General features: G+C 42.2%; 1 protein-coding gene across 13 annotated transcripts in view; it reads left to right on the top strand.

Annotated features, from left to right (window-relative positions):
• The first annotated feature begins 12,111 nt into the window (after positions 1-12,111).
• The window catches only part of Neto1 (neuropilin and tolloid like 1), a 201,866-nt gene continuing 187,295 nt past the window's right edge, over positions 12,112-26,682 (top strand). For 7 of the 13 annotated variants that reach the window (XM_045135139.1, XM_045135141.1, XM_045135140.1 and 4 more), the window contains exons 1-4: positions 12,112-12,547; positions 14,698-14,751; positions 15,030-15,167; positions 22,880-23,128. In XM_045135139.1, the coding sequence (XP_044991074.1) occupies positions 12,520-12,547; positions 14,698-14,751; positions 15,030-15,167; positions 22,880-23,128 (469 nt within the window). In that variant the 5' untranslated portion in view covers positions 12,112-12,519. Of the gene's footprint in view, positions 12,548-14,358; positions 14,602-14,697; positions 14,752-15,029; positions 15,168-22,879; positions 23,129-26,682 lie in introns of those variants that run through there. The other 6 variants (XM_045135136.1, XM_045135135.1, XM_004654815.2 and 3 more) reach the window with 4 other exon arrangements.

Here is a 26,682-nt window from a genome sequence, read left to right as displayed (position 1 = left end):
GGTTCTGAGGAAGTTCTCTGTGGAAAAGGTACTAGACACCAAGGAGACTCAAACCTCCCCAAGGCAGAAAAATAAGAGGCAGTCAAGGGCTCAACACTGAAGAAGATGTCTTTCTGTTTCGGCTGACATCTTCCATTACACTGACTGTATTTCTTGGTGACTAGAATGATAGCCAGTTTATTTCCTCGTGGTTTGTGGGGACTGGGGTTGAGTACTAGTCTCAGCTGGATAACACTATAGCCGGGGGTGCTCTTTCAGCAGCTATATCAGGATGGGAGGGTCTCATGTGGTCTGCACGGCTAAGATTATCTTACTGAGATCCCTGGAAAGATTGCAACAGCAGCTGGCTAAGGTAATTGTTACTAGAATGTCTCTGCTGGCATGCTTCGCCCGTGCTTCTGCTGGTTGTCATATTCCAACCAGCTATGTCTGACGTCTCTGAGAGCACTGATGAAACTCCACTATGCAAGCACTTGACAAATCTCTACTTGTACCGTGCTTGAAATGGTTACATTGGCCAGTGTAATGGAACCATGAATAAACCGAGATTTAGGAGGTAGGGAGGCAAATTGCAATATCTTTTTAGGAGGACTTTCAAGATCATTTCGTAAAGGAGCATACAGAGAGGGAACAAAGCATTATTTCAGCCACGAGTGAGAACTTTTTGTCACACCTTTATAATAATTTCATGGGGTTTTCAATAACCTTTCATTTTGATGAGAATTTTTTTTTTACATGTATATATAGAAAATATATGTGGTTTTCCTTCCAGAGTGCTTGCATAACTTCAAAGTAATTCATTGGGCCCATGAAACTGGCTGAACTACCTTGGCGCTGGTGCTTATATAAAATAAACAAGAACAACAAATATTCAAGTCTTGGCTTGTTCTCTGCTGGGGTTTAGGGAGCAAGAGTATGGAATGTGCCTCAGTGTAGAAGCACTAAAGTTTTCTTGTACCCAATCCCTATATCCAATTCCACCATAGCCCTGTCTTTGCTGCTGTTTGTATTGCGGAGCTCCTGACTTCCTTTGTATTCATTCTGCCCTAAAGGGAGTAGAAGAGGGTGACGGAGGATGATGAACATTAGCTCTACGATCTGCACCACTGCCACACTCTGCTATCCCCTGACCTGACACTCAGACTCCACTAACCCTCATACTTCCAGCTCAAGGGCAGCATTGAATCCCGGGGAAGTAGATTGTTTTATACGGATCCTCTATACTATCCCTATTTCCTCATTGATGTGTGAAACTTTTCCCTAGGGAAGATTTGAACCCATGTCTGCTATCTCCAGACAGGACACAGACAGTGAGCTAAAGGGGATTGCACCCGAACCAGTTATTACTTCTGATGAAGCAATGTTCCCCCTCCTTCCTTAGCCTCAGAGAAAGTGCTTACATTCAGAGCAAAGGCACCGCAAAGCAGCTGTAATATCTACAAGGCTCATCTGACCATAGATGACAACTTCCCTGTATCTACATAGATGAAGCCCACAGTCCCTTGATCTTTTACCCTTTACTACCCTGAATCCCTGAGACCTCATGCATCATTATATACAGGGGCAGCTGAATTTCAGGTGAAAGTCTACCCATCTTCCCCACATCCTTCTGAAGGCAGGTAGAATTAAGGTGACTGGACCCCTGAAGGTAAAAAGGCTGGAAAGTTTACACTTGTTAAAAATCCAAGATCATATGACTACTTATATCTCTTGCCTAGCTCCACATAGCTGTTTTTCCACAGTCAGGACCCCTCCTAGGAGGGAGGTCTTTCATAGGATTTAAACATTGTGGGTGGTTAAGTTCAGCCCTCAGAACTCTAATCTTTTTCTGAGAGAGCTCACACCCCTAACCAACCAGCTGGCCCTCTGGTTCATCTGGGCCAAAAGACAGCCCACCACCCTAAGGTTATATATACATTTTCAAGGGGAGGGCAGGTTCTCTCTCACTCTCTGGTCACTTGGGAACTTTCAACTGTGGGTGAGTTTTTCCCTCAGCTGGGCCTGGGCTGGCTTGGCCCAAACCCAGCAGGGAGGGGCTCAGCCCAGGACCTAGCTCAGGCCTAGTGAGGGCCCCTTGCCCTTGCTCTCTACATGGGTTCTTTGTCTCCTCCCAGCTCCCCACATGACAGGAGCTACTTCAACTTTCCTTTTATTTTCCACCCTTTTTTTTTTCCCAGATCCGTCTGGCCACATGGACTCCTGGGCTACAGGTGGCCCACGTGGGGTTTTGGGCTCCACCTGGTATACCGCTCTTCTCCCCACTTTATCTCTCCTTACCTCCCAGCCTTCTCCTTTCCACACTCCTTTGTAAAATCTGAATAAAATGTGGTGTTTTAGAAAAAGATTCTCTTGGGCTGGAGAGATGGCTTAGCGGTTAAGCGCTTGCCTGTGAAGCCTAAGGACCCCGGTTCGAGGCTCGGTTCCCCAGGTCCCACGTTAGCCAGATGCATAAGGGGGCGCACGCGTCTAGAGTTCGTTTGCAGAGGCTGGAAGCCCTGGCGCGCCCATTCTCTCTCTCTTCCTCTATCTGTCTTTCTCTCTGTGTCTGTCGCTCTCAAATAAATAAATTAAAAATTAAAAAAAAGAAAATATTTAAAAAAGATTCTCTTGAATCTGGAATTACTAATACTTTGGTTAGTTTGCAGATATGAACTCAGGGCTTGGGGTTCCAAGAAGCACCCTAGAACCCCGATTTCCCCATTACAATTCCTTCTAGTTGTCAACAGGTCTAATCTCTTCTGATTTGACTCACTGATTTTGATAAAACTGGCAAAAATTGTTTACTGGTTTCAATGAGGGGAATTTGCCTTAAAACACACAGTGCTCTTGTTTAATAAGACTATGCCAATGTAATATCAGAGTAACTTCTATATTTTTCCATCCCCTAGACTCTGAAGGAGTTTGAGGACTGCAATTATCAGTTGAATAAGACAGAAGTTTTTTGTGTTTTTTTTTTTTTTAAGTGTCAGTTCTAACTGTATTCCTTCTGTGGCCTTGCAGCTTGCATTTCCTGTTACTGATGAGTCAGAAACACCAGCAAAAAAGTAAACAATCTAAGAGTACCATGCTGTGAGAAGCCAAGCCATTCAGAAAACACTGGAAGATGAGAGTCACCATAAGAAAGTGAGTGGGAAAAAAAGAAAGACAGAAAGTGAGTGGGAGAAGGAGGATGCATGGATGGAGCAAGAAAAAAGGGCAAGATGTGCTGGACCCCAGCCAGGCCAGAATCAAGCCATGCCGGCACATTAGTGTGTAGTTTAAAGCATTGCCTTGGAGAAGGTTGTTATAAGTGGGTAAGTTCTTGCAACACCATGGTATTCAGGAATGAGAAGAAACTGCTACAGGAAATGGTAGGTAATATTGGCTTGGGGATTGGGCTAGAAATCTCTGGAGACTCTTCTTTACATGGAAAAGATAATGCTAAAAATGTCATAGGAGCTTTGAAGTGTTTTTTTTTTTTTTTTTTTTGAGAAATAACACTGACTTCTACAGCGTCTGCAACTGTTTATATCCCCACCAGAAGTTCGTCTTTCTCTACACCCTCACAGATATTCCATGCGTCTGTCCAGCGTGCACTCCCACAGGCAATACCTCTTTCCCCACACCCTCACAGACATTCCCTGAGCATTGGAGATGGAAGTCATCCTGACTAGGGTGAAATGGAACCTGGAAGCTTCTTGAGTTTTCATTTGTCTTGATGACTGAGGATGTTTGGCACTTTCTTAAATATGCATTTGCCATCTGTGCTTCTTCCTTGGGAAATTCTCAATTCAGGTCATTAACACATTTAGTGATTGGATGATTTGTTTGGTTTTGTTGATGTTTAATTTTTGCAGTTCATCATATATTACGAACAATAACCCTTGTCTGATGCATAGATGACAAAGATTTTTTTCTCATGCTGTAAACTCTTTCTTCAATCTAGTGATTATTTCCTTTCTTGTACTGGAAACTTTGATTTCCATGCAAATCTTATTTGTCAAATCTTGAGGCTATTTCCTGTGCTGTTGGGACCTCTATAGAAAGTATTTGAAGTGAACAGAATATTAAGTCATTATCTTAAGGAATAAGTCTTACACAGAAAGCAAATATCAAAGTACCAGGGGCTGGAGAGATGGCTTAGCCATTGAGGCATTTGCCTGCAAAGCCAAAGGACCCAGGTTCAAACTATCCAGGACCCATGTAAGCCAGATGCACAAGGGGAGCATGCATTTGGAGTTCGTTTGCAATGGCTGGAGGCCCTGACTGCCATTCTCTATCTGTGTCTTTCTCTCTCCTCCTCCTTCTCTCTCTCTCTCTGAAATTAAAAAAAAAAAAAAAATTAAAATTGAAATAAAAGAAAAAAGCTGGGCATGGTAGCACATGCCTTTAATCCCAGTACTCAGGAGGCAGAGGTAGGAAGATTGCCATGAGTTTGAGGCCATCATGAGACTACATAGTGAATTCCAGGTCAGCATGGGCTACAGTTAGTCTCTACCAAAAAAAAAAAAAAAAAAAAAATCAGGTTTTTCTCTCATATGTAGATCCTACAGTGTGTGTGTGTGTGTGTGTGTGTGTATGCCAAGGTCATAAAACTACAAAGGTGACCATGAAGTGGGAAGACATCCTAGAGGGGGGAGGGTAATGGATCACACAACATGAAAACTGAAAGGAAGAGCACCAACAGGAAGAAGCATATAAATGGTGGGGGGAGGTCAAGAATAAGAATAAATAAAAACAAATTTTCTATGAGCATATAATGAAAGTTGTTACTTTTTAAAAAAATTTTTATTTATTTATTTATTTGAGAGCGACAGACACAGAGAGAAAGACAGATAGAGGGAGAGAGAGAGAATGGGCGCGCCAGGGCTTCCAGCCTCTGCAAACGAACTCCAGACGCGTGCGCCCCCTTGTGCATCTGGCTAACGTGGGACCTGGGGAACCGAGCCTCGAACCGGGGTCCTTAGGCTTCACAGGCAAGCACTTAACCGCTAAGCCATCTCTCCAGCCCTACTTTTTATGTTCACTCAAAATCTAATGAATAACTTTTGAAATTGCAATATTCTGTAAATAGTTCTACACCAACATTAAAATAATCATTTTTATATTGTTTCTTTGTCTTTGAAATGTCAATGAATATGTTTTAAAGTGTTTCCTAATACCATATCAATTATAAGAAAAAAAAATGTGGAGCTGAAGACATGGCCCAGTGCTTATGACACTTCCCTGCAAAAACTAATGAACTGGTTTGGTTCCCCAGGACCCACATAAAGCCAGCTACATAAAGTGGTTCATGCATCTGGAGTTCTTTGCAGTGGCAGAGACCCTGATGTGCCCTCTCTCTCTCTCTTCAAATAAATAATAAATTTTTTAATTAATAAAGATGTGTCAAACTCATGAATAATATTCACAATAATGATTTAGCAATTTTAAGTTATGTCTTTTAATTAATAGATGTTTTGATAGAGCATATAAAATTAATCTTTAGCTTAACTTAGTTTCCAAGTATTATTCAATCTCTTTTTGTACCGGGGATGTTATGATATGATGGAGCAAATATAGTCCTCCTAATGGAGCAATCACATCTTCTGAACTGGGGATATGGCTTCTTAAATACTTCTTTGGTTTGTTTTGACTTCTATTATACTGAGCTACTATTGAGTTGGATGGGGTGTTTGTGATTTACTTTTTTTTTCCGCAACAAGGCTTGACATCAGTCTTGACTACAATAGACAGATGTTCCACTGCTGAGCTACACAACAAGACCTTTTCCTGTTATTACTGTGATAGCATCTCACAGAGTTTGAGTTGGTCATGAACTCACTGTGGTTTAGGGAGTTCTCATACTTGTGATCCTCTTGCTTCAGCCTTGAGAATAGTTGGGTTAGAGGCCTACCTATGCCACTATGTCGAACTTAAATAAAAAGATGTTATTTTAGAGCTGGAGAGATGGCTTAGTAGGTAAGCACTTGCCTATGAAGCCTAAGGACTCCAGTTTGAGGCTCCAGGCTCCATTTCCCAGGACCCATGTGAGCCAGATGCACAAGGTAGCGCATGCAACTGGAGTTCATCTGCAGTGGCTGGAGGCCCTGGTGCCCCGTTCCCTCTATCTCTGCCTGTCGCCCTCAAATATATAAGTTAAATAAATAAAAAAAGTTATTTTATAAGCCATTGTCAACTATCGATTAAAATGCAAATAACCTCCCAAAACTTTAGCATAAATTTTGCTGCCTTCATACTTTCTGCAAAAAGACTAGTAATCCATGGAACACAATGGTTATATGATGTTAAGCAAAACTCATAGCAACTATGTATCAGAATGTTCTGGTGGGCTAAATATCGGTTGGATAAAGCAGTTCTTGGAGGTCCTTGCCCTCAAGAGACTAACCTCCCAAAACTTTAGCATAAATTTTGCCGCCTTCATACTTTCTGCAAAAAGACTAGTAATCCATGGAACACAATGGTTATATGATGTTAAGCAAAACTCATAGCAACTATGTATCAGAATGTTCTGGTGGGCTAAATATCGGTTGGATAAAGCAGTTCTTGGAGGTCCTTGCCCTCAAGAGACTAGTAATTGTGCTATTTAACAATCCAACATATGTGTACTTCTAAGGAAGCTGTATTTCATATTTTCCTATTCATTATATTATTTATCCTCCGTGGTTTGCATATAATATTCCAAAGATCATTGGCATATCATTTATTTTAAGGATACCCTGCCAAAGTATATTAACAGATTATTGAAGAGACGATATAATCAAACTTGCTTACAAGTCATCAGATTCTTTTTAGTTTTAGAGATAATTTTCAAGAACACTGCAGTGCATAGCACCTTTTTTGTTTTTACTAGTTTTTTGTTTTTTTAATAAAGATCCCACTGTGATAACTAATCTTTATTGTTAACTTGAATGGCTTGAGAATTGCCTAAAGATATACCACCCTATGGACTGAGGTCATAGAATTAATAAGAATAAAATAAAAGAGAAAGTGAGCTGAGCATTAGCATTCATCTGTTTCCTGATTATGGGAGCAATGTGATCAGCTCCTATCACCATGACGATCTCCTCACCGTGACTGAGGGTACTCCCTCAAATGGTAAACTCAATCTACAAAGGTCCTAAGAAAACGATGCCTTGAATGTGAGCAGCTCCATCCTGTGTGATGAAGACTGGGAAAAAGGAGAAAGAAAACTGAGTACCAGCATCCATCCAACCTACTTCCTCATGGCAGATATGACGTGGCTAGCTGTTGTAATCTTCAGTCACCATGAATGCCCTGCCATGGCTAAGTGTGTCTTCTCAAATCATGAATCAAATATATCCATCTTTAAGTTGTCTTTGGCAGATATTGTGTCACAACAATAAAAAGAAACTAAAATTACTAAATTTGTATATTGATGAGTTAACATAATGGGTGTAACTAACCTTTTGTACGTCATAAATATGTAAGTGGATAAAATGCTATTTAGCAATAAAATATTTACATGAAATGGAATGTGTCCAAAACACTTTTATTTATGTATTTATTATAGCACCATCTTTTTTATCAAGAAAATGCCAACCTTCAGTTGCCAGTACTGCATATGAAATTAATTAAAGAGGCCGATTGTGCTTGCAACTCCATCTTTTCTACTTAAAAAAAAAAAAAAGTCACGGACATGTGGAGAAAATGTGCAACATGGAAGAGGGGGCAGAAAAGGTGTCAGAACTTCAGGAAGGAGCGGAGTGCTGTGGAATGCTGTCTTCTGGATGTGATTTGCTGCACACCACTGAGTGTGCCAACATCCCATCACGGATTGATAAGAACCACCAGAGTCCCCACTCATCCCAGGGGAGCAATTAGCAGAGGATGTTGGTGGAGGAGCGAGGGACATGTTCTTCAGTGCCGTGGTTACTGGCAAGTCACTCTGTTAAGTAGCCCCCACCTATGCTTATGCAAGCAATCCTAATTTAACTCACTAGGTCACAAAAAAATACTTAAAAGTGGGAAGGGGAGCCTTTGGGAAGTAGATGGAGCTTTAGAAGTAGTGAAAGGAGAATAAGAGATTATTGTGGAGGGCGAATATGACCAAAGTAAAGCAAATACATATTTTGAAAGTGTCAAAAGTAAAATATGAAACATTTATAGAACAATAAACATTCATTTGAGCTGTGAGAGTATCTGCAAATTTGTTTGGGGTGTGGGGGAATATTTTGTACCTTTGATTGATATAAAGGTGCAAGCTAAAAAAGAAACCAGTGGAAGCTGGAAAGATGGTTTAGCCATTAAGGTGCTTGCCTGCAAAGCCAAAGGACCTTGGTTTGATTCCCCAGGACCCACATAAGCCAGATACACACAAGGTAGCACGTGCATCTGGAGTTCATTGGAAGTGGCTGGAGGCCCCCTCTCTCTCTAGCCCTGTGTGTGTGTGTGTGTGTGTGTGTGTGTGTGTGTGTGTGTGTCCCTCCCTCTTTTTCTCTCTCGAATAAATAAAAAGAAACCAGTTAATGATACTTACCTGGAATCAAGAAGCTTGGATTCTGCACTGTCTTCATGGCTGTGCTATATTTATTTATTTATTTCTTCATTCATTATTATTAATGACATATTTGTATGGGTACATCATGTGTTTGTGCCCTCTGGGAGACTGACTGTGTTCTAACCTTGGAGAGCCATGGCAGAGTGCCTTTGTTTTGGTGACATACCGAACTTACAAAAGTTATCAGTTTCTTAGGTTCTCTTTTCACAATAATTACATCTTGTAATTTGCCCATATGTGCTCTTAACCTTCCCTTGGAGAAGCTGAACTTTCCCCATATGTTGTTATTGCTTCTTTGAAAGGAACAAAAAATAAAATAAAAAACAAAAAAGAAGAAGAATATATTGGTCCCTGGGAGGAAGCTAGTGCTCAGCAACGGGTGACTCAGGGATCCAAGAATGAGAAGCCACAAGCAAGCAGGATGGGATAGAGGGTCCAGAGCATGCGTGCGTGTGTGCCAAAGGAAAAGGAATGGAATATTCAAGGAAAGGGGAATACCTTCACAGTAAGAGGGTCAGGGGAGTAGAAACACCACCTGGCCATCTGTCTTCACTCATCTTACGGGAGAGAGTCCAGCGTTCCTCTGTCCAGCTTTGGGAAGAGCTATAAAGCTCACGCACTCAGCTTCCAGACTAGAGCGGGTGTGGGACTCCACGTATGCAGGCACTCTCAGGAGAGCTTGGGTCCTCAATTCCAGCTAGGCCACTATTTAGGAGAAAGACCTGAACACTGGGGTCTTATCTCCCTTCCTCAGAAGGAAGTCTTGCTGATTTTCCTGTATTGCTACTGATGCAAGGATCAACCGTCTTGCAAAATCTGTAATGCTCACTTACCTGCTTGGTTCATAAAGATCTTTGGGAAATATACTGGTCAAAAAGGAAGAAGGATGAGTGTTAGCATAAAATCGAATTTTCATTCCTCTGTGTTCAATTTATTTTGGGGGAAACCCATCGGATTTACCTACATCGATTTTAAACAGAGCAACCATTTCTTGGAATAATTTTGTCATTTTCTTAAAGATGGCACGTTTTGGATCACAAGTAATGACGAAACCAATCTCAAGAAATACTCCCAAGATTCAACTACCATCTCAAGCCCGTAGTTCGTTTGACAAGAAGACCACCTTCTCCCAGAGAGGAGACCCAGATTCATATATACTTCACGGGGGTCTTGTTAGCTTGCCTTTACTGCTTGACAGTTGAGGGGCTTCTTCCTCAGCTCCATTCCCTTCATTGCCTCCCCTCCTACCAACACTAAACTGGTACAAAGAATTACATGTGGGTCAACAGAACTTCAGTGAGACCTGTGTGGGGTGTCCCCTGGATGCCTTTGCAAGTAGATACTTGTGCTGAGATTCACTGGATAGTCTCGTCTATGCTCTCAGCCTCCCCATTTCTGAGCTCTTAGCTCCTCTCGCAGGCCCGAGTTCAGGAGGAGATGGATTCCCCCCCCCCCCCCCGTCTCTCTCTCTCTCTCTCCCTCCCTCCCTTCCTCTTATCTCAGCCTGTCTCTCTCGTCTCCTTCCTTAACATCCTCTTCCCCAGTCTTCTCCAGTGATATCTTGCACACTCGCCCTGAATGGACCCACACACACCATTCTACTTAGTCACTTTACCCCACTTTTAAAGACTTGCAACTTTCTGGAGATCCAGGAACCAACGCTTGGCGGCAGGAATCTTTCAGGTTGACGGTGGATGTCAAGGATTTTTTTACTGGACATGGGCGGTGGGGGTGGGGGGTTGTCACTGGATCCCTCATCTCAACTCACCTTCCCCCAACCCTCTCCCAGTACGATGCTGGGGAACACGTGAGCGGGACTGGAAGGAGTACCCACACCCCAAACCTCGTGCTCAGCCACGTGGGTGTTACGGGGCCACCGCCGCAGGTGCGGCGGCAGAGCCAGGCCACAAGCCCCTGCTTTCCCATCTCCTTCCAAGGATGCGTCTTGTATCCTTGGCCTTTAGAGACGCGATCGCAGATTCCCCAGGCCTCCTTCTGTTCCGTCCACCCTCGGTTACGCAGATGCCTCCATCTCCGCTGGGGGCACAGTCTCCGCTGCGGACGAGCGCGATGCGCCGAGGAGCGAGCGCCCGCGGGTCGCCAACCTCCAGACGCTGCACCATCCGGCCGCCTGTGGTCCGCACCTGCCCGGGGCCTGGGAGGGGGAGTGGGACCCGAACGGGATCCGGTGGGGAGAACCGCAGGGCAGCCTTTGCAGCGCTTTTGGAGGGCCTCCCCTCTCCCGCCCGCCTCCAGGCCCCCGCGGGGCTTCTTTGGGCGCACCTTTCTTTTGTATCCAAATGTTCTCATTTTACACACTGGGCCCGTCTCTCCAGCGACTCCTTCCTTCTCGAGTTTCCTGCGCAGCGCGCGCGCATTTGTGTGTCTTGAGGGTGGGGTGGTCCCTGCTTACCTTTGGACGGGTTTTAATTGTTTCTTTTTGTGGAAAAAAAGAAAGAAAGAAAAGGTAAATTTCAAGGGAAAAGCTGTGTCTTTGCTGGAATAAAGTGGTGTGGGCGGCTTCAGTATCCCTCACAGTGATGAATCGTGAAACTTTTCCAGTTCGCCTTTTTCTTCTAGCGCCCAAGTCTCCTCTCCCAGACTAACTGGTTTAAGGGCCAAGCCTCACGCTGGAGACCAGAAGGCGCCAGAAAATGCCAGTTCAAGGGCTCGGGCACAGACTCACTGCAATTTCTGACGCTTTAAAAAATAAAAATAAAAAAAGTGAAAAACCCAAACCCCAGAGGGCATTTTGGCGAGGTAGCCCCTCCCCTTTCCGCATCTTTGATAGCCAGCGTGGAATTCCGCAAGCTAGCCTGCCTCTCTCCTAGGACTGGTGGAGTGAACGGATCCCAGCCGGATCCCCACCCCCTTCCTCCCCCAGATCCCAGCCACTGTGATGTCCTTGCCGTCGCCGCCGCCCCATTCCGCCCCGCGCACCGCCCCGAGGGGGCCAGCCTCGCGCAGCTGCGGGATCTCGCCCTGGTTTCGGCGGCATCTCGGAGGGTCTTTTGCAGCCCAGGGCTCTAAGACGCCCACTTGGTAACTCTTCCCCATCTTCCAGATTTCCCTTTCCCTCCCTTCCCCTCCGTCTTTTAGCCCTCCCCCTTCCCCTCGCCCGCCCTTCCACCACCCCGGAGCCTTCCCCCAACCCGGACGCCCACCCTCCAAGCATCTCTTCCCTCAAGATCGCAGAGGTGGCGTGGAGCCCGGCGAGCCCATGACGGACCCTTGCCTCCCGGGTTCAATGCCTCAGCGGAAGATCTCCCAAAGCCGGGGAGAGGAGGGCTGCGGCTGGACATCCTCCTGGCTACGCTGCGCCGACCTGCTGCTCCTGGTGGATGAGACCGGGGACTGAGCGAGCCCCTGACCGCCCCGTCGCTGTCGTCCGTCAGGACCCGGGGCCCCAGCCGCGCGCTGCCCATCGCCTTTCATCTCCCCCCACCCCCGACACACACACACACACACACACACACACACACACACACACACACACACACGCACACTGGACCCTGGTCCACTCCTGGGCTTCCGGAGCTTTTCGGGGTTCGCCCCGCGTCCGCCGCCCGTGCGCACCGACTCCCGCCGCGTCCTGCTGAAGCCAAGGAGGGCGCTGCCCGCCGCGGTGCCGGCGCGGTTGGTGGCGTTCGGCGCCCTCGTGTGATGTGAGCGTCATGGTGGGGATGCTGCTGGCATCGCGGCGGTGAGAGAGAGAGAGAGAGAGAGAGAGAGAGAGAGAGAGAGAGGGAGAGAGAGAGAGCGAGCGAGCGAGCGACGGTGACAACGAACCAGGGGCGGAAGACGGACCAGTTTTCGGATCGCTTTCTTTCGTCTCTCGCTCTCCTCCTCACCCTCCCCACCTCCTCACCTCCCCGCCCCTCCGTATATTTTGCTCGTGGTTTTTTTTTTTTTGCATATTTAAAAATCTCTTGGACTCCCATCCTCTCCCCCACCACCGAAGTCTTCCCGTCTCTAAATGGAATTAGTGGAGATCGGAGCCTCTGGTGTAGCGCACAGACATGATCCATGGACGCAGTTTGTTTCACAGTGAGTACCTCCGCAGCCTCGCCAATCTGCAACCCTCCCCCGTCCACAGCCACCTCCCTCACCCCCTCCACATCCTCTTTGGACGAAAGCGCTAGGAAAAGCTCAACACCAGGCTCCAGCCAGACCCTGCGGTCCCTCGGAGTGCGGGGCACACGTAAACTTTGTGTATTGCAGGCTGGGAGAGCCCGGCGGGGGCGGCGCACTAGTGAGGTGCCGCTGGACCTCAGAGTGGGTCAGGGAAAACAGTCTTACCAAAGGCAGGAACCCCCCCCCCCAACCCCGGGGGCGAGGGAGCTGTCTAGATGGTAGTTCAGAGGTGGGCAAGTGTTATGTCCACAAGTGAGGACCCAGGGTGAAACAGGAAGGGGGAGAGGAGGAGTTCTTAGTGGGATGAGAGGGGCCATTCCTCATCTCCTGGGATTCAGCAGCTTGGGCGGGCCCCACTTCGCATTCACCAGGTAAGGCATGGCACACCCGAATACCACCCTCCATCCCCCCGCCCTCCCCCCCCGCCAACCAGCCTCCCACGAAGCGTCTGGATAGGTGTTTGCCAGGCTTCTGCTCCCTGGAGCTCATACTGCTTCTGAGTATGCTTGCTAAAGCCTACGAGGTGAGCTAGGGAGAAGTGGAAAACAGCAACCCAGGTAACTCATTTAAGTAGAGGCGATGACTGGAAAATGCGAGGTGCACAAGTCGCCCCGGAAAAGCAAAGGCTGGAGGGTTCAACCTGTGCCACGCAGTTAGGAGACCTGCCTCGCTTGTCAGTTAAACGTAGTACGCGTTCGGTGGTGTGATTCCCATCCCATCAGGGGAAGCAAAAACAGAGATGGAATGTTCTCCCTGGTATGTAAGGTTGACAAGCATGCTTCCCTGTGCGTACGTGTGGTGGGGGTGGGAGTGTGGAATCTGGAATCTTAAGTTAAGAAATGTGTGTGCCTCTGTGTGTGTGTGTGTGTGTGTGTATGTGTGCAAACAAATCAATCTTTCAATATTAACAGTAGATGCGCTGCACAGCCATGCTAGGATACAAATTGATACAACTGAAAATTCTTCAAATATCATGCCAAGGCCCCCGAAGCAATTTTCTTAGACAAGATAAGCAAGTGTAGTAAGATTTAGAGATTAGGAAATACCTAATAATTATGCTTGCTCATCCCCAAATTCACTTTTGGTGAAACTAAGTGAATGTAGTTGTTTTTTTTTTTTTTTAAATGTAATTGGGCTTCAAAACAAATAGTGAAAATAAAACAGCAGAAGAAATGCCAGGAGCCACGAAAACTAGGTGGTTTTAACCCTTTGCTAGTTCCAGGTTTTCTAAGTGTTGTGTGAAATCAAGACCACAGAAGTTGAGATCAGAGAGGCCGTGCAGATTCACTGTTAAGTCACAGACAAGGCTCTCTGAGCCTAAACAGTGAGTCTCTTAATACTTCTAGAAATCGCTTTCTCTAATTCATCACCTACTTCTGGTGGCCAGTACGTTTTGAGTGAAAGTTAAGGTTCCACACGATGGAATTTCACAGCCTAGGATGTTGTGGACAGGGCTCCTTGGTAGCTCATTTTTTGTGAAGACAAACCAATCAACCAACAAAAACCTTCTTTTGATGCAGTTGAGTGCCTGCAATCCAAGTTAATCTGCGCTCCTCTTCTCCCTCCCCCATCTCAGTAGGATTTGCAGATTGTTTGCATTCTAAAATCCTACCACATTGGCATCATATTATGGTCAATCAGGAAGCTTTTCCTCAATGTTTTTCCTCCATTTACCAGCTGTCCCTCCCTACTTTCAAAGATGCTGACAACACTTCCTCCAGCAAAGGATCATTTAATAAGAGGGAGCGTCCTGAAAGCCTACCATAGTCTGTGTGCCATGAAAAGACTACAATGCTGCCCCTTCACTTTAAAGTATTTACCTTTGGCAGTTGGGTCTAATCCATTCTAAAGCTGCAAGACTTCCTTAAGCTAATGACAAGTTTTCCTTGAAGTTGAATGATTTCCGATTGGACTTTGCAAGTTCCAAGTAGACTGGCTGGTCACAATGACAACATTAATCTGCCTTGGTATCATTTTATCTTTAAAGTTTTCTTATGGATTTATAAGAATGTGATAACCTTTCCTGTGTTGTTTTCTTTCTAATTTCCCTTTTTCTGTTTCAGTTGTAGCAAGTTTAATCATTCTCCATTTGTCTGGGGCAATCAAGAAAGGTACAGGTATGTACTCTGTGTGTGGCGGGTGTGGGGGGCAGTGGGAGGAATGCTAGTGAAAATCTATAATTATTTTGCATTTTCCTATTTTCCCCATGCTTTTAATAATCCATAGCAGCTGAAAATTTTATGGTGTGTGTAATTTATTGGGTTTGACTAGAAGAGTATTTCAAAATTAATTTACTAATGGATACTATAAGAATACCCTCTATATTTTTAGTGCTATAACAAATTGAACAATGGTTCTTTTTAAATTTTTTTTTTGCTGTGTTTTTGTCTTATAGAGAAGCAAACCACCCCAGAAACACAGAAATCAGTGCAGTGTGGAACTTGGACAAAACATGCCGAGGGAGGTGTCTTCACCTCTCCCAATTATCCCAGCAAGTACCCTCCAGACCGGGAGTGTGTCTACATCATAGAAGGTAAGAGTGGGGAGAGCCCAGGGCTGAGCACTAGGGCAAAATCTGGTCCCCTTATTGCTCTGTGTGCATAGAATTCATAGGGACTTTACAGAATTGACAGTGGACATACACATCTCTAAGGGAAGTAGATAATTGTAAACTCCAAGATCATGCTTATGCCTGAAATTGGTAGCAATGGTGTATGCAGAAACAATTCTGGGAAATGAAACAAGTCAACAGTTTAAGAGCTTACTTTGCAGTTTCTTTAAGTGATTTAGAACTTAAAGTTTAGTTGCCATGATATTCCTTAATAAGTGATGATTTGGAAAACTAGTATCCTTTCTTAGTTTAATGATAATTATAATATCCTATACATTTGCTAGTGTTTTTAAACATTACTTATTAATTTACTTATTTGAGAGAAAAAGAGGCAGAGAGAGCAAGGGAGGGAGAGAATGGGCAAGTCAGGACCTCCAGCCTCTTCCAAGAAACTCCAGATGCATGTGTCACATTGTACATTTGGGTTACATCAGTCCTGGGAAATCTAAACTGGGTCCTTTGCAGGCAAATGCCATAAGTACTAAGCCAATTCTCCAGCCTCTTTTATTGTTTTTAATGTTATAAAACAAAAGGGACCTTGTCAGTGCCAAAAGAGTGTCTTCGATTATGCTTTCTGAACAACAATCTGAATGATATTTAGCATATTTTGTGCTAACAAATGACATGCTAACATTTTAAGGTCAAAGGGAGAGTATGTATTTATGACACTTTCTTTCATGATTTTGTCCAGCTGGAAGGACACATAGTACTTAAAAAAGATTCACCTTTCTTGGACCATTTCCTATTCCTGCTAACCTTGAGCCACTACTCTGTTAAATATATAGCTTTTAAAATATATGAATATTTCTTCTAGTGATGAAAGCTTTGGAAATTTTAAGTGATGGCCTCAAATAACCTAGAACTTTACAACCCCATCTCACCTGTACATTTGAATATAAACTCCCTTAGTTAGAAAGGTATGGCTCTTCAGTACCTACCTGTAAACCATGCCTGTGTGATGGTCTCTATTTAGAAGTGATTTCTTTCCTCATTATATTTTCTTTTTTGTTAGAAATTTTGAATCAGGAAACTTTGCCTTCCTTTTGTCTTCCTTAAAGTAGACATTTTAACAAAACTATTCTGAAATACATAAGCTCTGAGGTTAAAAGTATAAAACAAAACCTAACTAAAATGGAAATCTTGTCATTGTGATTGCTAGAAGATTGAAACATATAGATTATCTGCTTAAATTAGTTGATATTGCTATCAAGTTATTAGCATATCTGTTAATTGTGTATGTTAAAATAACATTTAAGCTTTTAAGGAAAACAGCATGTATTAAAACACTTATTCATAGGAGGTTGTCTTCATTTTGTTAATCAGGAAACTGAGGCATAAGAAAGTTAAATAACTTGTTTAAATTGACATTACTTGTAATTTGAAACCACAGTATTTTAAAAATTATAAATTACTTTAAAAGGATGAAATCAGCTAGATTTCTTGTTTCAAAGAGAATTCAAAAGCAAACCTTTGACTGTTAGTTGTGAATTCTTATGTAATACTTTGGTAGTTTTAGAAGTACTACTAGCCATTGAATGTGCCTTAATGATGATAATCTCATTTATTTTTGTGTTTATGTGGAGGAGAAGGCTAACATGTGGAAAGGGATGGATAGAAGCTCCTCTTATTATTAATCATATTCCTGAACTCCTTTGAAACACTGCATACATTTATTTAACTGGCATTAATACTACTATTCTAGATACAGGTTACAGAGTATTGTGCAAAACACACAGCACTTATGACACATGGCCTAAGGAATCTGGCTTTTCCAGTTGGCCATCTAACGGAACCTCAGGGTTCTCAGAGGATGGCTAGAGGAAGATGACAAGAGTCGACTGTGAGACAAAGATGCTGGCCTTCGTCATCGAAGGATATCTAAGTGACAATCATCTTTTGGACAGAATGGCATGTGGGAAAGTAGAGGGATATTATGGGTTGGAGATACCTGAGATTTTTGCATAGTAGAAGTGTATCAGGAGAAGAGGTGGCGGTGTCAGGCAAAGGTCTGTATGACATCTGCCACAGCCATGGGAGTTTTCACATTGGGTTGTAGGCAATGAAAGTACCAAGGAAATAAGTTAGAAAAATGAAGCGATCTTTGATGAGGAAGGAGCTGAAGGAAATAACAAAAGAACTATGAAGCTATTGTAAAAGAGCAAATAAAATGTGGTAATAATTTGAACTCAAGAAACTGGCATGAATGATGTGGCAAATGAAAGAAACAAGACGTATTTGAGAAATTGAGTTGACAATGGATTTATGTCAGATGAGAAAGCAGAGGATTCTAGAACCATTCCAGTCCTTTGTCTTTTATAATTTGCTATACTAGGTAGGAAATATAGGTGGGAAAAGAAAAGTTTAATGGGAATGTACTGTATGCCATTGGAGCATCCCTGGAGATGCCTCGAAAAGAGATTGGGTCCATTCATCTATAGCTCCACAGGGAGCTCTGGGCCGATTTTGTATAATATAAGCTGCAAATACAATGATTGTTAAAGAGGATTAAGTATAATTGAATTATTACAAACAAATTAGAATACTATGTTTTAAATTATAAAATCCAGAGATCCTGGGAATTCCCCTAGAATTCTGATTTCCATGGAAGGTGGTGCCGCAGAGACATTAAACTCACTTTCACATGTGTTGGGCCCTGAAAGGACCAGGTGTGAGGCCTAGTGGAACTTCCTGAGCCTAGCTAAAGTTTGGCGACCTGTCACTGGCCACCTGGGACTCAGCAAGATGCCTAATGGCTTCTGGCCTGCTACTTCCACATAGGAATTGTAATTACCATTTCAGTAGTTACAGTTTACTATTGGCACTTACCTCTCCACACTCCCCCCCCCCCCCCCCGCCCAGTCCTAAAATCCCCGCCTTCATCCCCACCATGATATAGGCAACTGCTCATAGCAATAAAGCGAGTTCCTGTGAGTTCCTGCTTGGAAAGACTCCTGACTCAGTGTGGTTTTTCTCCGGTGGCCCCAGGAGAGGTTTCTGAGTTGTCGTACGCTCATCTTCCTCCTCAACCCCTTGGGAGGAACCAGCAGGCCTGGTCCTTCCCTCAGCACTACCTGCCCGCTGGCAGAGCCTGGCACACGTGTGTATGTAGTGTGCACACACGTGTGTGCATTGGCATGTACAGGCACACATGAGAGTGCATGTGCATGTGTATGCACCTGTGTGTGTAGGCAAGAGCATAGTCTTAGGCATTATTGTCAGGGACACTGGTCACCTCTTCTTGAGGTTGACTCTCTCGTTGGCCTAAAACTCACCCAAGAAGCTCCAGGCGTTCTTCTGTCTCTGCCATTCTAGTGCTGAACGGACATACCAATCCATGCCCAGATTATATTTTTTTATTTAAAAAATATATTAATTGGGCTGGAGAGATTGCTTAGCAGTTAAGACATTTGCCTGCAAAGCCAAAGGATCCCAGTTCAACTCTCCAGGACCCATGTAAGCCAGATGCACAAGGAGGCACATGCGTCTCGAGTTCATTTGCAGTGACTGAAGGCACTGGTGTGCCCATTTTCTCTCCCTCTCTCTGTTTCTTTCTCTCACTCTCTCTCTCACGCACACACTCATATAAAGTAAAAATTATATATATATATATATACACATACATATATATATATATATATATATGTATGTATGTATGTATGTATGTAGATAGATAGATACATTTCCTATATGTACATAGTATAATTTGATCATATTATCCATTTTCATCCCCATCCTCCCCATTATATTAACTTCCTTTGCTGTCCAATTAGTCCTGGTTTTATTCTGATGTCTCTTTCTTTTAACCGTCCTTCATCATCCATGTCAAAATATTGATAGACTGAATATTGTAAGGACAGGAGAGATTGCTTATTGGTTAAGGCCCTTGACTGCAAAGCCAAAGGTCCCAGGCTTGATTCTCCAGGACCCATGTAAACCAGATGCACAAGGTGGTACATGTGTCTGGAGTTCTTTTGCAGTGGCTAGAGTCCCTGGTATATCCATTCTCTCCATCCCTCTCTCTATCTCTCTCTCCCCCCTCCACTTCTCTCTCAAATAAATAAATAAAAATAAAATGTTAAAAAAAGAATACAGGTAAAGTTTAATTTCTGGAAAGCAGAATAGTCCTATAGCTTTCAGGTGACCAGCCTCAGAATGGAAAAGTAGATCTCATGTATGTTTACCATTCACTTGAATGTGTACATAGCATGTTCAAAGATTCTCAAATGGCTAAGCTGCAAAGGAACCTCAGTTCTGGTCAAAATCAGCTTAGGGTCAATGTTGACATGAGAAGCAGCAGCTCACTTGACAACTTGAAGGTGAAGAAAATGTAACTTTCAGAAGTTGGATCCAGATAGTTTCAGTTTACTTCTATCATAATAACTCATTTTACAATCTATATAATAAATATATGTCATATTTAATTTATCTAAAAATTAATGTTATTACTTCATAAAATTTATATAGTGTTGTTTATGGATATGTGTGCAGTTAGTTTGAACATGCTGGATGAAAGCAAAGTAAATTGTTCCTATATAACGTGGTCCACCAGAAGCCATGATGATGGCTTGATTCCAGAAGGAACACTGACTGGTTTGATTATGTATGTTTGACAGATCTTAAGTAACAAGGGATGTGAAAATAAAATGAATGAATTCTTCAAATAAAATTCCCATCTATTTCCTAATAGGGGAAACAGATGGGCATATGTTCATAGCGAATAGGTAGAATTCTAAGTGTATTATCACAAGACTGTCCTTATGACTTTACTTTTACATAACCATAGTTTATTTGCATCTGAGGGAATTATTTCATGCTCTGAAATAACTTATTGTCTCATAAAACTTCATGGCTTGATATCAAAGAATAAATAATCAAGTAGAATTTTTATGTAGATTAATAATGGAAACAACTGTTGTATTTACTTGTATGCATATAAACAGGTCAAAGTTCTTGATTTTAGAGTAAGATTGGTAGGGGAAAAATGGTTTCTCAGATAGTTCTTTTAGGCTGATTTCCACTTTGTAGATTTCAAAAATTCAAAGAAAACTGTTTCAAACCTCATTATCTACCATAACTTGTGCACATACTGATGCATAAGCTAATGTTTTATCTTGCTTATAGGAATTACAAATGTCTCTTTATAGTATCCAACATGTCAGAAATAGTTTACAGATTAAAAATCATTCATACAAGCTGGGTGTGGTGACACGTGCCCTTAATCCCAGAACTCTGGAGGCAGAAGTAGGAGGATCACTGTGAGTTCAAGGCCACCTTAAGACTACATAGTGAATTGCAGGACAGCCTCAGCTAGAATGAGACCCTACCTCAGAAAAACAAAGCAAAACATTCATACAAAAATATTTATTTGAATGAGAACTAAACATTTATGTATTGGTTTTTAATTTTATACTTTGAGATGAATAAGATTATATTTTACTGAAAATCTCTCACTTCTATATCATTAAGTGTCTCCCATTCTGCATAAATTATAGGCATTAGTGCATATAAAAGTTTAATGTTCAACCCATTGAGGGCAGTGATCAGTTCATATTTTATGATTAGGGAAGCATGGCTAGGAGCCATTCCGAATACATGGCCAGTGGGCTCTTTTGTGCCACACAGTGTTAAGTTTGAAGTGTTGGGAGGGAAGTAGCTCTGCAGAGGGCCATGTAATAGGAAACTTCTTAGAGAGCCCAAGGCAACAGGTATTTATTAGCCTGAGTAAATTTGAACTGATCTACATATTTTGTGGTTATTTTGAAACTTCAATATCAAATGAATTTGAACTATTTTGGTCATGACAAGTGAAAAGAGAAAGAACATTTGCACACACATTAGTACGATGGTGTCTAAACTTGGTGATCCTATCAGGCTCCTTCATGACCATTTAGCGTACTGTAGAAAGCAAGAAGATAAATCAGTTTGTAATTCACTCATAATACATTTTAAGATATTTAGCTAATTTATGTATTTGAGAGAAAGAGGGAGAGAAAGATACAAAAGAAGGAAAGAGAAAAGAAGAAAGGAAGGAAGGAAGGAAGGAAGGAAGGAAGGAAGGAAGGAAGGAAGGAAGGAAGGAAGGAAGGAAGGAAGGGTTGTGCCAGGGCCTCTAGCCACTGCAAATAATCCACTTTGTGCATCTGGCTTACATGGATGCTAGAGAATCAAACCTTGTCTCTTATGCTTTGCAGGCAAGTGCCTCAATAGCTAAGCCATCTCTCCCACCCTCATAATCCATTTTTGAATGCTTCAAGACAAAGACTTTACTCAGGTACAGAGAAAAAAATGGCAAGTAAGATTTTTTCATGAACATATTTAGAGAAGGGGGCTCATTTAGTAAACAATATTTTCTTGGAGTCCTGTAGATGTAGCTCAGTGGTAGAGCATTTGCACTGGGCTTAAAGAAGTACTAATAGAAGCAGACAGACATGGGCTTAAATTGTAGGTAAACAGACAAGGAAGGAAATAGACAACTGCACACCAGCCTGGAAGAACCTGCAGTCTTAGTTTACATGACATGTTTGAAGTGGCTTGAATTTATGCTACATTGAGTTGAAAACTCTGAAAGTGGGATGTCCTCAAGGCTTTTTTTTTTTTTTAATGTTAGCATTCATTGCTGGTAGAGTGCTTCCTTGCCCCTGTATTTGCACGTGGACCTAATCAAGATCAAGATACAAGTTGAAACTGCTTGAGTGATTGTTTAACTCCCTGCTGAATAATGCTATCTTGTTTTCTGACCTGAAGCCTGATCACTTCAGCATCTAGAAGGCAATCCACCATCATCTGTCTTCTAGCATGCATTTCTCACCAGGGTTAGCTCTGTGTTAGACATGAAAAGGTCCATTTAAACTATAATGTCCCAATCATGTTCTGTGTAACATGGTCTGTTATTTTTTGTTGTTGTTTGTTTTGTTTTGTTTTTCGGGGTTGGGTCTCACTGTAGCCCAGGCTGACCTGGACTTCACTCTGTATTCTCAGGGTGGCCTTGAACTCACAGTGATCCTGTACCTCTGCCTCCCAAGTGCTGGGATTAAAGGCGTGCACTACCACGCCTGGCTGTTTTTTTTTTTTTTAATATAAATGTATGTATGTGTGTATACCATATATGTGTTTATATGTGTTTGTTCCTATGTATGGGCAGCTCCATTTGCATGTGTGTGTGTGTTTGATGTGGACAGAGGTTGCGTATCTTCCTCAATCACTCTTCACTTTGTTTCTTTGAGACAAGGTCTCTCAGTGAACCTAGCACTCAATGATTTTTAGGGTAGATAGCCAGCCAGCCGCAGAGATCCGTGTGCCTCCAACTCACCAGTGTTTGAAGCATGTGCCTTTCTAAGCCTGGCTTTTGGAACCCAACTCAAGTCTTCTTGTTTGTGTTACAAAAATTTTATGCACTGGACCAACATCATAAATTTTCAGAATCATCCCTTGGGCATTTCTTATGAAAATAGCCCCTAGAATATATATGACCTTTATTGTTTACATTTCCAAGTAAATCATCCCCAGAGTTCGATAAAATGCATACAGACACAGTCTGACATAGAACTTAAAAGATCAGCCTGAAGATTTTAGAACTGGCCTTCATGACTAAATCTTCTCTCTCTTCTTTCTTTCTTTTCTTTCTTTTTTTACAGCTGCCCCAAGGCAGTGCATTGAACTTTACTTTGATGAAAAATACTCTATTGAACCTTCTTGGGAGTGCAAATTTGATCACATTGAAGTTCGAGATGGACCTTTTGGCTTTTCTCCAATAATTGGACGTTTCTGTGGACAACAAAATCCACCTGTCATAAAATCCAGTGGGAGATTTCTATGGATTAAATTTTTTGCTGATGGAGAGCTAGAATCTATGGGATTTTCGGCTCGATATAATTTCACGCCGGGTAAGTAGAAGCTTGTTTTTGTTTTTTTTTTTAATTCAACTTGTCTCTTTTGCCCTGCTTTTCTATCTTCATAGCACATAATCTTTTGTGATGTGATAAAAGTGTTTAAAGGATTTTCTGGTTTTGTGTAAAGCCAAATCAACAATGCTTTCTCTTTATATTTCATAAATTTTTCAAGAAAACAAAACAAAATCCTTAAAATTTAGCTTCTACTAAGCAGGTAGAGCAGAATAACTCAAATGTCTATGTGGTCAGCAGCAACACAATTTCTTAAATTAACTTCAATTGTTCTGCAATGTATAACTCGAAAGACAGTGCGTAGTAGGGAGACTAACTATACACAGATCTCAATATACTTGAAAATTAAATTGTAGCATTATAAAATGTATTCATTAAAATAATTTTTGGAGAACTTGAATTCATTTGTTCTGAAAATTATCATTTTAAGGCAAATGGATCCTACTATAAAGCAGACTAATTTCTTTTTAGAAATGCAAATTCCTTATATGAAAAGAAAGCTGAGACCTGTGGCAGCCAGCTATGTTTTTCCAAGGCCTAGAAGATATTAGGTGTAATTATAAAATTATTCAGCAGTGACCATTTTCCCTCTAACATGCTGATATTCTAGTCTGTGATGTTGGTGGGCTCATGCTATTAAAAGCTATTATTCATTACAATACAAATGTTACCACATTATGACATTGAAAAGGCATCTTACACTCATCAATTGAAGTTTGATAAAATGAGCCATTTTATTTTGAAATAGCCAAAAAAATTAAAAAATAAAAAACAAGAAAGAAAGAGAGAGAAAGGAAGAAAGACAGAAAGAAAGGATTATATTTCATTGAGAAACAGGAGACTTAGGGATAAATGCAGAATGTGTGAACCTCCCATTTTTTATTATAGAGGTTTTGGCTCAGTGGTGGAGTGATAGGCTAGCATGAGTTCCATTTCGAGGGCTGCCAAAGGGGTAAAAAAATAAATCCTTCATTATCAAGGAAGCATATAAACAGGACATGCTGAACAAGGATTTAAAATTTAACAATACTTGAACCGAGATTTACAATTACAGTCACTATGACATAATATTAGTTAAATACATCAAATGTTAAATATACCACATGAGTTAACCATAAGCATTTGAAATGTTTCATGTCATTAAGGAACTGTGGTTTGGATTACACTTTTCTAAAACTGAATTTCACACAGAGATCAGATGTACAGTCAAACTAATTTTCCATGCTCCAGAAAGATATAGACACCTAATTATTTTGCCAAGCGTATTATTAGTACTGGAGTTGTAAATGCATGTGTTTTTGTTTTGTTTTGTTTCATAAATGCTTGTTTTGAATATAACTTGGATCTAAAACAGGGACACATGGCATAATATTACAAGTTACATTTCCCCTTTGGTGTTTCTGATCATGAACTTAATGTCCAGGATTTAAATCCATGGTTTCCTAAAGAATGTAAAATTAGTGAGCCCCTTTCATAATAAACACAGAAACGCTTCTCTTCCTTCTGGGTCCATTTGACATAAACATCATTCTTTGCTTTTGGTTCCCTTGGAGCCACTTTCCTTCATCTGTAGAATAAGATTTGATCTCCAGGAACAACTAAGTGAAAGGAACCTTGAGGAAATGATCCCATGCAAAGTAGAATAAACTGGTGGTGGGCTAGGTAGAATGACTACAGAGGGACCAGCGCAGGATACGGGAGGGAGAGAGGACAAACACAAAGGTGATGGTGAAAGATCATGTTATATGGCCCAATGCTAGTGCCAGCATGGCTGAATGTGTGACAACTCAGGCCATAAAGGGGTGTTGCTGAGAACTCGGCTCGTCAGTGAAATCGGCAATGAAAGCTTAGCTAGGGTTTCAGCAATGCACAGCCTGCCTACGTCTCAAGATCGTCTGAGAAAGACAGAGAGGGAAAGAGAGAGACAGAGAGAATTGGCGCGCCAGGGCCTCCAGCCACTGCAAACGAACTCCAGACGCGTGCGCCCCCTTGTGCATCTGGCTAACGTGGGTCCTGGGGAATCGAGCCTTGGACTGGGGTTCTTAGGCTTCACAGGCAAGCCCTTAACCGCTACACCATCTCACCAGCCCGAGTTCGTGTTTGTTTTAATGTTTACTGACCTGGAGAACTTCAGGAAAGAAGAGCTCCTCAAGTGATGTCATGATTCAACGTATAAAATATTGCTGAAGCCACCTGGAAGCCCAAGTGGAACCATGCATGGTAGAAAGATAAAGATCTGCTCACTACACCAGGGCTGGTCTAGTCAACATGTAGGAAAGACATGGACTTTGAGCCATCCTGGGCTTTTGGGCTTAGCTTGCTTTCTGCCTTTCACACTATAGACTTTAGAAGATACAATTCATCATATTCTATCCTTCAGCATATTTTAAAAGTAAAGGTAATGTTGACAATCTCAAAAATTTTAATTAAAAAACACTTTATTATTTTATTTTATTTGAGAGAGAGAAAGAGAGCCAGAAAGAGATAAAGAGGCATAGAGAGAGAATGGGCATGCCAGGCCTTTAGCCACTGCAAATAAACTCCAGGCACATGTATCACATTGTGCGTCTGGTTTATGTGAGTCCTGGGGAATCAAACCTGGGTCCTTTAGCTTCACAGGCAAGCATGTTAACCGCCAAGCCATCACTCCAGCCCTCAGAATTTTCTTAAGTACAAGTCAAACAGTCTAGATTTGTGAATTTGAACTTTGATGGTGTGTGGTACACACCTTTATGAAAAAGAGAATGAAAGAGAGAAAAAAGAGAGAGTAGTGTACCAGGGCCACAGCCACTGCAATTAAACTACACATGTGTCCACCACTTTGTTCACAAGTGCGACCTTGAGCTCTTATGTCACCTTGTGTGTCTGGCTTACGTGGGACATGGAAAAGCAAACACGGGTCCTTAGGCTTCACAGTCAAGCACCTTAACCACTAAGCCATCTCTCTAGGCAGAATTTGAACTTTCTAAGTGCTTGTGAGATCTCAACTATACACACAGAGATTTTTTTTTTAAATAAATCAGATAATGTGTTCTTTTATAGTAAGGAAGTTTAGACATAGGCTATTGCAAGAAAACAAGTATCTTAGATAGTTTTCCAAATAGAACCATTCTTCTGCACACTTTTAAGGTAAAGAAAAATTAAAAGAAAAGCAAAGAATAAGAAAAACAAAGAAAGAAAATAACAGCCACACCTTGTTGTAATTAGCTTTATTTTTACTGGGATAGAACACCAGACCAGGGAAGGAAAGGGTTTATTTCTGCTTACAGTCTGGAGGGGCAGTTTCATCTTGAGAGGGCCATGATGCTGGAGCAGAAGCTGGACGTGGCATCTTGTTCAAGCAGCTCATAGAAATCAGAAGATTGAGCAGAGCTCTGGCAAGGGGTAGCTGGCTGTAATACCCATTAGCAGGCCTCCAGTAACACAACTCTGTCAGCAAGGGTTTCACCTTCCAAACTGCCACCAGCTGAGGACCAAGCATTTAAAATATAAGGGTAGCGGGACATTTCACACTCAAACTACCGCACATCTGAACC

This window comes from Jaculus jaculus, chromosome 15, assembly GCF_020740685.1.
Source record: "Jaculus jaculus isolate mJacJac1 chromosome 15, mJacJac1.mat.Y.cur, whole genome shotgun sequence".
NCBI classification, from domain to species: domain Eukaryota; kingdom Metazoa; phylum Chordata; class Mammalia; order Rodentia; family Dipodidae; genus Jaculus; species Jaculus jaculus.
Note: the sequence above shows the minus strand (reverse complement) of the source record. Positions and strands in the feature narration are given on the sequence as shown.